Genomic DNA, 12,395 nt, shown 5'->3' on the forward strand with positions numbered 1-12,395 from the left:
AATTATTCCATCCAAGTCTGGTTTAGTGAGCCAGTGACCCATGAAAGCTGTGTGACTGAAGTGTCCGCTGAGTTAATCTTCCACCTCCCAGGCACACTGTGTTACCGCTCTCAAGACTACATGGAGCTGGGACAGGAACTGAGCCAGGGGAGGCAGAGTGAGAGGCCAGAAAAGCAGGAGAGAGTCTGATGGTGACTCCTTTCCGCGTTTCTAGGTGGTGTGGGGGTGGAGGCCAGAGGTCAACTTTAGTTGTCATTTGGAGTTACCGTCCACCTTTTTTGACACAGGGTGTCTCTCTTTGGCCTGGAACTCAGCCCTGGGCCACTTGTCTCCACCTCCCTAGTGATGGGATACAGTAAGCTTCCATGCCCAGCTTTGTGTGTGTGTGCGTGCATGTGCGTGTGTGTGTATGTGTGTGTGTGTCTTTGTGTGTGTCTTTGTGTAGCCTTGGCTGTCCTAGCTCTGTAGACCAGGCTGGCCTCGAACTCACAGAGATCTGCCTACCTCTGCCTCCAGGGTGCTGAGATTTAAAGGTTTGTGCCACCACCATCTGGCTCATGCCTAGTTTCTTGTCTTGAGTGAGTTCTGGGGGTGGGGGTGGGCAAACTCAGGAAGGCAAGGACTTTGCTGACTGAGTTATCTCCCTAACCCTCCACCAACTCCTTTTTTCTAGATTTATTTAAAGATTGGAGGGATGGCTTAGCCATTACGATTACATATTGCTTTCCCAGAGAACCTGAGTTTGGGTTAAACAGCTCACAACTGTTTCTTTGGAAGCACCCCTCCTCCCTCTCCAAACTTTGCCCCTCAGAAATCCTGACAAGTGGAGGCTCCTCCTCCCCTGGAGCTGCTCAAGAATGGTCCTACAGGGTATTTAAGTTCCTGTCCATAGACCTGCCATGTGATTTCTCTCCTCCTCACTGGGGAGTGCTTTGCTCAGATTCAACTCGGTTTTATTAATTTGGCTTGATCAGGTTTACTGCGTCGGCAGAGAAACCTACTGCCTGGGATCCAACAATGCTTATCAACAACCACCTGTGACTTCACCTCCAGAGAATCTGGTGCCTCTGGCCTATAAGGGCACCTGCATTCATCCTTTCTCCCCCAAACACATGATTAAATATTTCTTAAAAAAATTAAAAATCTTTATTTTGTCTGTGTATTTGTGTATGCATACACACATGTCCAAGGGAATGCAGGTGCCTGTGGAGGCCAGGAGAGGGCATCAGATCTCCTGGAGCTGGAGTTACAGATAGTAGTGAGACAGCTAACATGGACGTGGGAACCAAACGTAGGTCCTCTGCAAGAGTATTAAGTGCTCTTTTTTTTTTTTTGTTTTTCCTTTAATTTTATTTTTCAAAACAGGGTTTCTCTGTATAACAGCTCTGGCTGCTCTGGCACTCACTCTATAGACCAGGCTGTCCTCGAACTCACAGTGATCCGCCTGCCTCTGCCTCCCAGCTGCTGAGATTAAAGTGAGCTTCCCTAGCCCAGTTCAGTAAGTGCTCTTACTGCCCAGCCAGCTCTCCAGATGCTGTCTACCCACCCACTTTCTCTAAATGATAGTTATTAAGCCAGGTTGTGTGTAGGTCCTATGTGCAGTGTCCCAACTGTTCTGACTTGCCCTAGGCCACACCCTGAGTTATTCCCACTTCATGCTATTGGTCAGCTCCTGCAAGCTCAGTAGGAGAGAGCTTTGCCTTGCCCCTGTTCACAGTTCACTGTACACGTGACTCAATGTGTAGGTCAGAGCAGGGGGGCAGAAGTGGGGGTGGGCTCAGGCCCAGGGGTCAAAGTCAGAGGACTGAGCTATAGAGGATGTGTGTACATAAGCTGTGGGTTGCCCCTGTGCATTTCCCCTCTCAGACATGGAGGTCTCGTCCAGTCCCCTGCACCGGAGTCTTCAAGTGTTTGCTGTGTTTCAGTGGGTCTTTTCATTCTTGGGACTTGGTGAGTCCCCAAAGGCCCTGGAGTCAGACAAACCTGGCTGGTGGTAACTCTCTTTGTCCATGAGCCCAAGAAGACAGAGTAGGAATTTCTGGGGTCCTAGAAGGAGTCTGGGGCTTGAATACCCCAGGACTGGGAGAGTGGGTCAGAGGGGAGGAAAGGGTTTAAATATCCGGGTTCTTTTTAAAAATAATTTTATTATTTATTTGTGAGGTGGCATGTAATCGTGTCTGTCATTTCATTATATAGGAAGGGGGATTGAACTCAGATCATCAAGCTTGGCAGCAATACCTTTACTATCTCAGCCATCTTGCCAGCTCTAACACCTTGGTTCTTAGCATGCCTCTCTGTCTTGACCTTCAGCCTTGCTCTGCCTGGTAGTATTGGTCCTAGCCTCCTTAGGCCGGGCCTGGACTCTCGTCGTCCTCTACCTGGCCTGGCTCTACAGAGACAGACACACACCCAGGATGGGGGGTCGCCGTTCTGCCTGGGTCCGGAACTGGGCAGTCTGGAGGTATTTCCGAGACTACTTCCCCATCACGGTGAGGGTCCCAGAAAGTGGGCTTTGTTGATGGGTGGGTGGGGTTTCTCAAAATAGACACATGTGGCTTCCCCTCTCCTACCTCCAAAGCTGTTCCTCGCTGGGAAATGTGACATTCACAACCTTTGTTCTCCAGCTGGTTAAAACAGCCGAGCTGGATCCATCTCAAAACTACCTTTTTGGTTTCCACCCTCACGGGGTCCTGGTTGTTGGGGCTTTCAGTAACTTCTGTACGGAAGCCACGGGCTTCTCTCGCCTCTTTCCGGGCCTCAAGTCACATCTACTCATGCTGCCATGCTGGTTCCAAGTGCCTCTCTTCCGAGATTACATCATGACCAGTGGTAAGGAAGCCCCTTCTCAAGATCCCCTGGTGCTGGAAACCTTTCTGATCCTGGAGTGGGGGTGGGGGCGCCTGTGTTCGCCTCTCTCTTGATGGCATGCTTATATCCCAGCCTTTGTCCTCCCCGCGCAGGTTTAGTCTCTTCTGACAAGGCTAGCGCTTCCTATCTCTTGTCCCACCCCGAGGGTGGCCAGGTGGCTGTCCTAGCTGTGGGAGGCCCCCTGGAGGCTTTGGAGGCAAAGCCTGGAACAGTGAGTTTGCGCCTCCGGAATCAGAAAGGATTCATTAAATTGTCACTGGAACACGGGTGAGGAATGGGCAGGTGGCGGCAGGGGTAGATTCACCTGAGCTGCCCTGCAAGAGTGTGGAGCCCCGTACCCTCAGGCTCCAGTCAGCTTAATGCAGTCTCTTCCGGCCCCTCCAGGGTTTCTCTTGTGCCTGTCTTCTCTTTTGGAGAGAATGAACTCTTCCATCAGTATCCCAACCCGCCAGGCTCCTGGGTGCGCAGGGTGCAGGAAGCTCTTCAGGGGATGCTGAGTGTGGCCCTTCCTCTGTTTCACGGTCGCCTGGGTCTCCTGATACCCTTCCGTGTGCCCATCCACACTGTGGGTGAGTCATGCATCTCTCCCATGCTCTGACGCCCTAGCTCTGAGGTCCACGAGTCCGGCACTCATCCTCCAAGCTGTCCACCCTGATCCCCTGTTAGTGGGAGATTTAGGGACATCTTAACACTCAGTCCTCCCCTCCTTTTCCTTCCACAGTGGGTGCCCCAATTCCAGTCCAGCGAAGCCCGATGCCCACCCGGGAACAGGTGGATCAGTTGCACAAACTGTATGTAGAGCGGCTCATACAGCTGTTTGAGGAACACAAGACACGATATGGTGTCCCTGCTGATCAACACCTTATTCTCACCTAGGCGTGTCCGTGTCCCTGTGTCCTGGCCTTCCTGACTGCAGGGGGTGGGCTGGGGGATGAAATTAAATGCGGGAATGGACAAGAAGCATTTGTGAGTTTTGTACCATTCAGGGGAGGGAGAGATAAACCATAGGGCAGAGGGGACCCCATTGTCCCCACTGATCCTGGTAGCCTTGGCCACTCCCAGGGACCTGCAAACAGACTGCATTGCCAGTGCCTGCCGGCCAGCATGTCTGGGTCCTCCTGCCCTGCCTGGCCTGTACGCTGGACATCAGAGTCTCGGGTCTCCACCCATTGTCTGTGGGTCACTGGGTGGGTTGGCCAGCTGCTTCTTGCCTACTCCCTACTTTAATGCCTCGGTCACCAGGGAGGCAAGTGCTGTCCTTTTTCTGCACTCTGAGCTCCTCCCAGTAACCTCCACAGACTCACTGACAAAGGAGGTCAAAGATCAGATCAAGAATGAGCCTAGAAAGTTCTGGGGCTCCAGGTCCAACATCTGATCATCCCAGAGGTGAACTGCTCCCTGTGAGATCACACCCCCAAACCTTTACCCTGTTTCCTGGGTCCTGGAGCCCGGTGACACCAAAGCTGGTGTCACATAGCCCCTCTCTCCTCTTCCACCATGAAAACACCTCAGAAGCAACGGCTTGAAGTGAGAGGCGCTTACCAGTATGTGCTTGCTTTTCTCTTCATGGGTAAGAGTGACTGGAGGGTTTTAGGGAGTGGAGCAGAGACAAGCAAGCTAGGAAAAGGGGATTGGAGGCCATCTGGCTGGGCAATTACCCTTGCGGGCTCCAGGTACCAGGAAAGGGCCAGAGGAGACCACTGGGCCACTCAGCAGGGGAGGGGGGGAGGGAACAGATTGGCTGACTGCATGACCAAAGCTGAGTCATCTTTCCCTGTCACCTTTTCTGCACCCTTCTGGTTTTCTTCTTCCTTTTCACCAGGCTCTCCTTCTCTCTCTATTTGGTGTGGATCACACCCATCCGAGGTATGTCTCGGACATCGGTCTCCAGTCATGGGTTTGTTTTTTTTTTTTTTTCTGTTGTCTGTGTGTATGCACACATATGTGGGTTTTTTTGTTTTTTCTTTTTAAATGTGTGTGGGTTCACGTGCTGTCTGCAGAGACCCGGAGGTTGATTCCATCACTCTTCCACCTTGTTCACTGAAGCAGGGTCTCTCAATCAAACCCAGAGCACACCGATATGGCTGCTTTTGCTAGCCAGCATGCTCTGGGATTCCTGTTTCTACCTTCTGAAGCTGGAATTACAGTGGCTGCTAGGCCCACCTGGCAGTTACTTGAGTTCTGGGGATCGGAACTCTGGACATTTTGCTTGCCTGGCAAGTGCTTAACCATTGAGCCATCTGCCCTGGTCCAGAAGATGTAGTTTTCCCAAGGAATCGTTTTATCCCTGTGTGCAGGTGGAAGGCACGCCAGGTGGGTGAGAAAGTGGACAGTTTGGGAACACCAAAGAGATTATTTCCCCGTCAAGGTGCAAGTCGGTCTCCTTCCTCTCTGCCAACTACTCACCTTCCTCCATGCTGGAGCCAGCTCTGGATGTCTGGGGTGATTCCTGAGAGTGACCCCCTGTGCCTTTAGCCCCATCTTAGGACCTTGAACTTTGAACTCTGGTGGGATAAAGGGCCATTCTTCCCAGCAATTGTCTTGTATTTTTCTTTTATTTTTATTTGCTTTTTTAAAAAATCCTTTTATTTGCTTTCTAAATTTACTTTTTTTAGAGTTTGCATTTTACTTATTTGGAGGGTGAGGGAGGGGTTTGTGCATGTCTCCACATGCCTGTAGCAGTCAGAGTCGGGTTTTCTTCCATCATGTAGGTCCCAGGGATTGAACTCAGCTTGTCAGGCTTGGTAGTGGTCTCCTTTACAGGCAGGAACAGTCCCCCCCCCCCACATCTCCCCACACACCTCAAAGCTACTAAAACCTGCAGAGCTGCCGGCTGACCGGAACTACGTGCTGGGTGCCTACCCGCATGGGATCATGGGCACAGGAATCTTTTGACTTCTCCACTGACAGCAATGCCTTCTCCCAGCTCTTTCCCAGGCTTAGGCCTTGGATAGCCACGCTGGCAGGACTCTTCTCTCTTCCTATCTATCGAGAACACCTCACGTTCAGTGGTGAGGCTTTTCCTAGCCTGTGTCAGCTTGACACAGCCTAGAGCCATTTGAGAAGAGAGTCTCATTGAGGGATTTCCCAGATCAGGTCAGCCTGTGGATACATCTGTGAGAGACCCGTCTCAATCATGTAGGAAGGCCCAGCCCACAGTGGGCAGCACCATCCCCTGGGCCTGTATGAGAGAGTCAGCGAGGCATGAGTCTGCAAATGAGTCTGTAAGGAGAATTCCTCCATGGTTTTTGCTTCAAGTTCTTGCCCTGACTTCCCACAACGATGGACTGCAATCTATAAGCTGAAACAAACCCTTTCCTCTCCTACGTCACTTTTGGTCAGAGTAAACACAGTAACAGCCAAAGGTGGAAGTGCCCGTGGATTACAGGGCATCCCCTCCATAACTAACAAGATCCTTACACGGCAGCCCCTCCTTGGGTAGAAGAACTGGCTTGGGTGTTGGTCCTACTCAGATGGGGACCCCAAGTGTGTTGTACAGGGTTCAGGGAACCAAAGGGTCAGGACACCAGGCTTGCTTTCTGCACAGAAGAGTGGAGGTGGGAGGGCTAGGGAGCTGGCGAGAGAGAGGCTGGTGACAGTGGCCCGCTTTTGTCCACAGGGCCAGGCAGTGACCATCCTGATTGGGGGTGCCCAGGAATCCTTGCATGCAGCACCAGGTGAGCAACCCCTCACATTGAGAACACACAAAGGCTTTGTGTGCCTGGCACTAAGGCACCGATGAGTAGGGCTACAGAATCTTCACAGGTTGCTTTGTATCAGGGTCTCAGGTAGCCCAGGAGATCCTTCAGCTCACTGTGAAGCCAAGAATGACTTGGAACTTCTGACCCCCCTGCCTCCACCTCTTGAGTAGTGGGATTAGTGTGTGTACCATCGTGTCAGGGTTATGTGTGCTGGGAAGGGAACCCATTCTTCATGCCTGCTAGTTGAGTATTCTACCTGAGAGATAGAGAAATATCTATCACACACACACACACACACACACACACACACACACACACACACACGAGGCCATGAGAAAGCATCACATTCCCTGTAGAGTTATAGGCAGCTACCTGTGAGTTGCTCAACACGGTGAGAACTCAGGTCCTCTGTAAAAGCAGCTCATCCTCTTAACTTCTGAGCCATCTTTCAAAAATGTCTTTAATTTTATGTGCATGTGTGTTTGCCTGTCTGTATGTCTGTCCATGTGCTATGTGCGTGTAGTGTCCCGGGAGACCAGAAAAGGGCATTGGATCTCCTGCAATTGTAGTTAGAGACAGTTGTAAGATACCATGTGGGTGCTGAGACTGGAATCCCGGTCTCTCCAGCTCCATCCCTTACATCCGGTTTTTAAAACATAGATCCTGGGAACCAAACTCACCCGAAGCAAGCGCTTCACTGTCTGGGCAGTTATATCATCACACCCTCAGCCCTATCTCAAGACGATGCCTGGGAGCCAGGTGTGGTGATACAGAGACAGAGCTGATGTCCCAGTAGCCTGGGAGACAAGCAAGGCTTTCTTCTCTCCCGCCACCCTTCCCAGGGCCTCCCTCGTGCCTGTGTGTTCCTTTGGGGAGAATGATAGCTACAGAATCAAGTCTTTTGACCCAAACTCCTGGCAGTATCAGTGCCAAGTTGCCTTCAAGAGACTCACGGGATTTTCCTCCTGCATCGTCTGGGACCGTAGTCTCTTCTCAGCCAACTCCTGGGATCTGGTACCATTTGCCCGGCCCATCACTACTGTGGGTGAGTGGAGGTCTCTGGGGAGGGGAGCTCCTGTGAGTTCTATTTGCAGGAAGAGAGCCCTCTCACCCACATCAACCCTCTCTGCAGTGGGCCGCCCCATCCATGTGCCCAGTGCCTTACACCCACTGAAGACCAAGTGGGTTATTATCACCAACTCGACATGAAGGCTCTGGAACAACTGCTCAAAGACCACCATGGCATCCCTGCTTCCACCCACCTCACCTTCTACTAAGCCTGAAACCCTGAACCCTGAGCCTGGAGACTTCCACCATGTCATGCTCCACTCCTTCTTAAATGCTAATTCTGCAGGCGAACATGTCCAGACATGGCCATCCCCATCCCAAGGTGCTCCAGAATGCCCTTCTTCCCCCAGTCTAGGTCTCTGCCCTGACCCTGGATCTCTTCCCAGTGAGTCTTGGCTGTTTTTTGTTTGTTTGTTTTGTTTTGTTTTTTTACCTCAGTTAAGTAAGTCACTACTCTATTTGCTCAAGTTTTTACTAGCATATGTTAATTATACATAATAGTGGGTCTCATGGATTTGGGAGAGATGGCTCAGTGGTTAAGAGCACTTGTTGCCCTTGCAAAGGACCCAGGTTGGAATCCCAACACCCACATGGAGGCTCACAACCACCCATACTTCTAATTCCAAGGAATCCATTGTCCTCTTCTGACCTCCACAGGCACCACGCAAGCACATGGTATACACATGCAGGCAAACACACACATTCATGCAGGCAAACACTCATTCACATAAAACAAATGAATCTAAAACTCTCAACTATGGGTTTTTTTGTTTGGTTGGTTAATTTTTTTTTTTTTTTTGTTTTTGTTTTTTGTTTTTTTTGAGACAGGGTTTTTCTGTGTAGCTCTGGCTGTCCTAGAACTCACTCTGTAGACCATCCTGACCTCAGAAATCTGCCTGCTTCCTGGGTGCTGGGATTAAAGGCGAGTACCACCACACCCAGCATCTATCAGGTTTTAGTATGACATTTTCATGCATGTATACAATGCATTTGATCATACTCACACCCATGGCCCTCTCTTGTCTCTTCCTCTTCCAGACTGATCTGTCTTCTGCTTTCATGACTTTTTATTCGTTTGTTTGTTTGCATTGTTTTGGGGATCCAGTGAGTTTCATTAGAACTATTTAACCTCACCAGCGGCTGGCCACACTGCTGAAGAGAATGTCTCACCCTCCCATAGCAAGCATTAAGCTCCACCCCACCCCCAAGGTTGAGCCTACCACTATCACATTGCCAACTGTACACACTATCTTACTGTCCTCTAAGTTTGTGCATCTCCATACCCATAGATTAGCGCAGCTCCTAGACCTTATCAGAAAAGCGCCTTTGTGTGGTGGACAATGGTTCAGGTAGGAATTTAACTAATCAAAGGGCAGAGAACAAAGTCAACTGAGTGCTCAGCCCCAGCGGGTACACCAACTAGATGCAGGGACCATCTGGGAAAAGGAGAGCAGAAAGACTAAGAGTCAGAGGTCAGGGCAGCCTGCAGTAAAACAGTGACTTCTGGACACAACAGGAGGCTGCACTCATGAACTCACACCAACTGTGTTTGCTTGCTTAAGGTCAAGCCAGCACTGAAGGTGGAAGAGCTGAGGAGCCGTTGCTAGCCGAAGGCTTCTGGAGAAGGGAGAGGCAGTTTTCTTTAAGGGTGTCGTGTCGACCCTGGCAGGCAGACCTACTCCAGTAGAGCCGTCCATACTCATAACTATATGGGCACCACAAGTTGGAATCGCTGAGTTATGAGAGAAAGAGAGACAGGGTGAAGTTCAGAGGGGATGAGGTGGGAGATGGGCGGAGAGGACTGAGAAGTCTATATAATTGAAATACATTGTATATGTGTATCAGATTCCCCTCCAAATTAGAAGATGTGAGGTCTTAAAATGGGGATGAAGAGGAGATTAGTGGGAGTTCACGGACATCATAATGGGCATGACACGGATAAAATGAGGGGTAGGATCAGATGCCGTAAGAGCCCTCCTGTGGCCACAGCCTCCTTTCACTATAACTCCACCGGTTCCTTCACTGGCTTTGTTTTTGCATCCGGATCTAAAAACAAGAGTGACTTGTCAGCTGGGCATGATGACTCATGCCCGTAATCTCTCGGGATGCTGTGACAGAAGGATTTCTTGAAGTAGAAGAACAGCCTGAGCTGTTCACTCTGTAGAGTGAAATCCTGTCTCCAGTAATAATAATAACACCGATTTGTTTGAATGTGATCAGACTGCAATTGTATTTGTCATCCACTGTTCTATAAAATGTATTCATGGAAGAATTTTTTTGTGTCTCCAGGTGAAAGTTTGGGCAAACCCACAAGTTATATTGGTCCTCTTTAGATACGAAGGGTTTCCTTTTTGTCTTTTTTTTTTTTTTTTTTTTTTTTTAAAGACAGGGTCTGGACAGGCAGTGGTAGGGCACACCTTTAATCCCAGCACTTGAGAGGCAGAGGCAGGCTGATGTCTGTGAGTTCAAGGCCAGCCTGGTCTACAGAGCTAGTTCTAGGACAGCTAGGGTTGCACAGAGAAACCTTGTCTTGAAAAAACAAACCAATCAACCAAACAACAACAAGTAGCCCAGGGTTACCTTTGAACTCACTGTGTAAGGAGAGAATGCCTTTGAATTCCTGATCTTCCTGTCTGTGTTGGGGATGGAATCCAGGGTTATATTGTGTGCTACACAAGCATCTGCCAACTGAGCCATCTCTCCAGCCTTCTTGATACTGTTTTTGTTGTGAAGTGTGTGTGTGTGTGTGTGTGTGTGTGAATATGCATGCAGATGGCAAGGCTAGAAGACACTCTGTGTCCTCTCTTTCTCTCAGCCCTGCTCCCTTCAGATAGGGTAGGACTTCTGGAGAGAGAGAGAATGCTGGGAAGGAAAAAGGGATTTCCACCAGTAGACTCGGAGGAAGTTGAGTGTGCTGTACTGAGAAAAGGTAAAAGCCACATGGCAGAATGTAGATTAATAGAAACAGGTTCATTTAAGTTGTAAGAGCTAGTTGGAAACAAGCCTAAACTAAAGGCCAGGTTTTCCTAATTAATAAGTCTCTGTGTTGTTATTTGTGCGCTGGCAGTCCCGGTGAGAAAGTGCTACTACATCCAGATCTATACCACTCTCTATTCTGCCCTTCTTTTTATAAAGGTGAGGTCTCAATATGTAGCATGAGCTATTCTTGAATTCACAGGCATTCCTGAGTGCTGAGAATACAGGCATGACTCACATTGTTCTGTGTCTCTCCTCCTTTCCCCTTCTTTCCCCTTCTCTCCATTCCTCCCCTCCCCATTCATTTGCATTCCATCCTCTCCCCCCCCCTTCCTTTTCCCTCCTCTTTTCTAGAGTCCTGTATCTCAGAGTTCGAGGCTGTTGTGGACCTCCTCCTCAGCGTGTGGTGAACAGTACACCCCAACAGTGTGTGCTTTGTTCTTGTGGTTTAGAAAGACAAACATGAACACAGTTTTACTCTAGAGGTCCCCCAAGCTCTCTCCATGCCATTTCCAAAGTGGCCACCAGAGGGTGATCTCTTTTCAAAAGGCAAATCTGACTGTCGATCTCCAGTTTAAAATCTCTGCCTGGCCACTCCAGCTCATCAGGAGGGTCCAATGGGCAGTCACGCTTAGTCTCAAACTCACAGAGATCCACCTGTCTCTGCTTCCAGGGTTCTGGGATTAAAGGTGTGCACCTGCACCCCCCAGCCATTTGTTTGGATTTGTTTGGTTTCGGCTTTTAAGACACACTCTCACTTTGGAGCACAGACTAGTCTTGAACTTGTGACTCACCTGCCTCAACTTCCTGAGTGCTGAGATTACAGGCCTGAGCCGCTATACCCCGAAGAGTTCACAGAGCAGGAAGCCTCTGAGCCCTGGGCTTTAGAGACCAGCTGCCTACCTGGAGGGGAGCACCGCAGTGCAATTCACAGTCCATTTCCAGAGGCCTTCCCAGGCCTGCAACCTGCCAGGTGGCTCAGGAACCCCTTCTTAAAGATGTCCCACACCCCACTTACTGTATTAGATTGCAATATGTTAAGCATGGCCCCACCTAAAAGTAATGGCTAGGGCGCGCGTGTGTGCAAGCATATGTACTCAAAGAAGTCTGATGATCTGCACTAAAGAACACGGAGCAACTCATTAACTTGAAAAGGTTATTTTACATTTTTGCATATGTGTGTGGGTGAATACGGGTGCTCACAGAGGCCAGAAGAGAGTGTCCAAATCCCTGGAGCTAGAGTCTTAGGTAGTGTGAGCTGATGCCTGGATGCCGAGAACCAAATTCAGGTCCCCTGTAAGAGCAGCAAGTGCTCTTACATTGAGCCATCGTCCAGTCCTTATTTTGAAAATAAGGGAAACATTTCTTCATTCATCATGTCTTGAGAAGCTATGTCTCATCACATTTATGGTAAAGGAAGACAAATCTTCCATCTGGGATTCCAGACAATCCATGACAGCAGACTGGCGGAATGAAAGTATCACTTGTTTCTTTGTTCTTTGTTGTTTGTTTGGTTTTTTGTTTTGTTTTGTTTGTTTGTTTGCTTGGTGGTGGAGCTGAGGTTTGAACTCAAGCCTTTACAGATGGTAAAGCATAAGGTTTGGTGTGGTGGGGAACAAGTTTAATCCCAGTACTCCCTAAGTCAGAGGCAGGTGAATCTCTGTGAGTTCAAGACTACATGTGAGTTCAAGTCCATGTCTACAAAGCAAGTTCCAGGCCAATCAGGTTACACAATGAGACGCTTTCTCAAAAACTAAAGCCAAGTCAGGCAGTGTTGGTACA

The 12,395-nt window shown here is 49.5% G+C and overlaps 2 protein-coding genes across 2 annotated transcripts; both read left to right on the forward strand.

Annotated features, from left to right (window-relative positions):
- The first annotated feature begins 1,844 nt into the window (after nt 1-1,844).
- On the forward strand, nt 1,845-3,744 carry Mogat3 (monoacylglycerol O-acyltransferase 3). The gene is made up of 6 exons (XM_051204900.1): nt 1,845-1,950; nt 2,311-2,489; nt 2,625-2,829; nt 2,961-3,135; nt 3,253-3,437; nt 3,590-3,744. Exons 1-6 carry the CDS (start codon nt 1,869-1,871, stop codon nt 3,742-3,744), a joined length of 981 nt encoding a protein of 326 aa, XP_051060857.1. The 5' UTR covers nt 1,845-1,868.
- Nucleotides 3,745-3,817: 73 nt separating this feature from the next.
- LOC127236927 (2-acylglycerol O-acyltransferase 3-like) lies at nt 3,818-7,846 on the forward strand. Its single transcript, XM_051204901.1, is given in 11 exon segments — nt 3,818-3,834; nt 3,931-4,055; nt 4,346-4,438; nt 4,633-4,734; nt 5,166-5,236; nt 5,677-5,759; nt 5,761-5,871; nt 6,421-6,615; nt 7,412-7,614; nt 7,702-7,737; nt 7,740-7,846. Coding segments are annotated over 11 exon segments (1,143 nt in total).
- Nucleotides 7,847-12,395: the final 4,549 nt, after the last annotated feature.

The sequence above is a fragment of the Phodopus roborovskii genome, unplaced genomic scaffold, assembly GCF_943737965.1.
Source record: "Phodopus roborovskii unplaced genomic scaffold, PHOROB, whole genome shotgun sequence".
NCBI classification, from domain to species: domain Eukaryota; kingdom Metazoa; phylum Chordata; class Mammalia; order Rodentia; family Cricetidae; genus Phodopus; species Phodopus roborovskii.

Coding starts and splice junctions, on each gene's coding strand:
- Mogat3 (XM_051204900.1), top strand. CDS start 1,869: ATGGAGGTCTCGTCCAGTCCCCTGCACCGGAGTCTTCAAGTGTTTGCT. Junction 1,951..2,310: donor CTTTTCATTCTTGGGACTTG/GTGAGTCCCCAA, acceptor CTTGACCTTCAG/CCTTGCTCTGCCTGGTAGTA. Junction 3,438..3,589: donor TGTGCCCATCCACACTGTGG/GTGAGTCATGCA, acceptor TTCCTTCCACAG/TGGGTGCCCCAATTCCAGTC.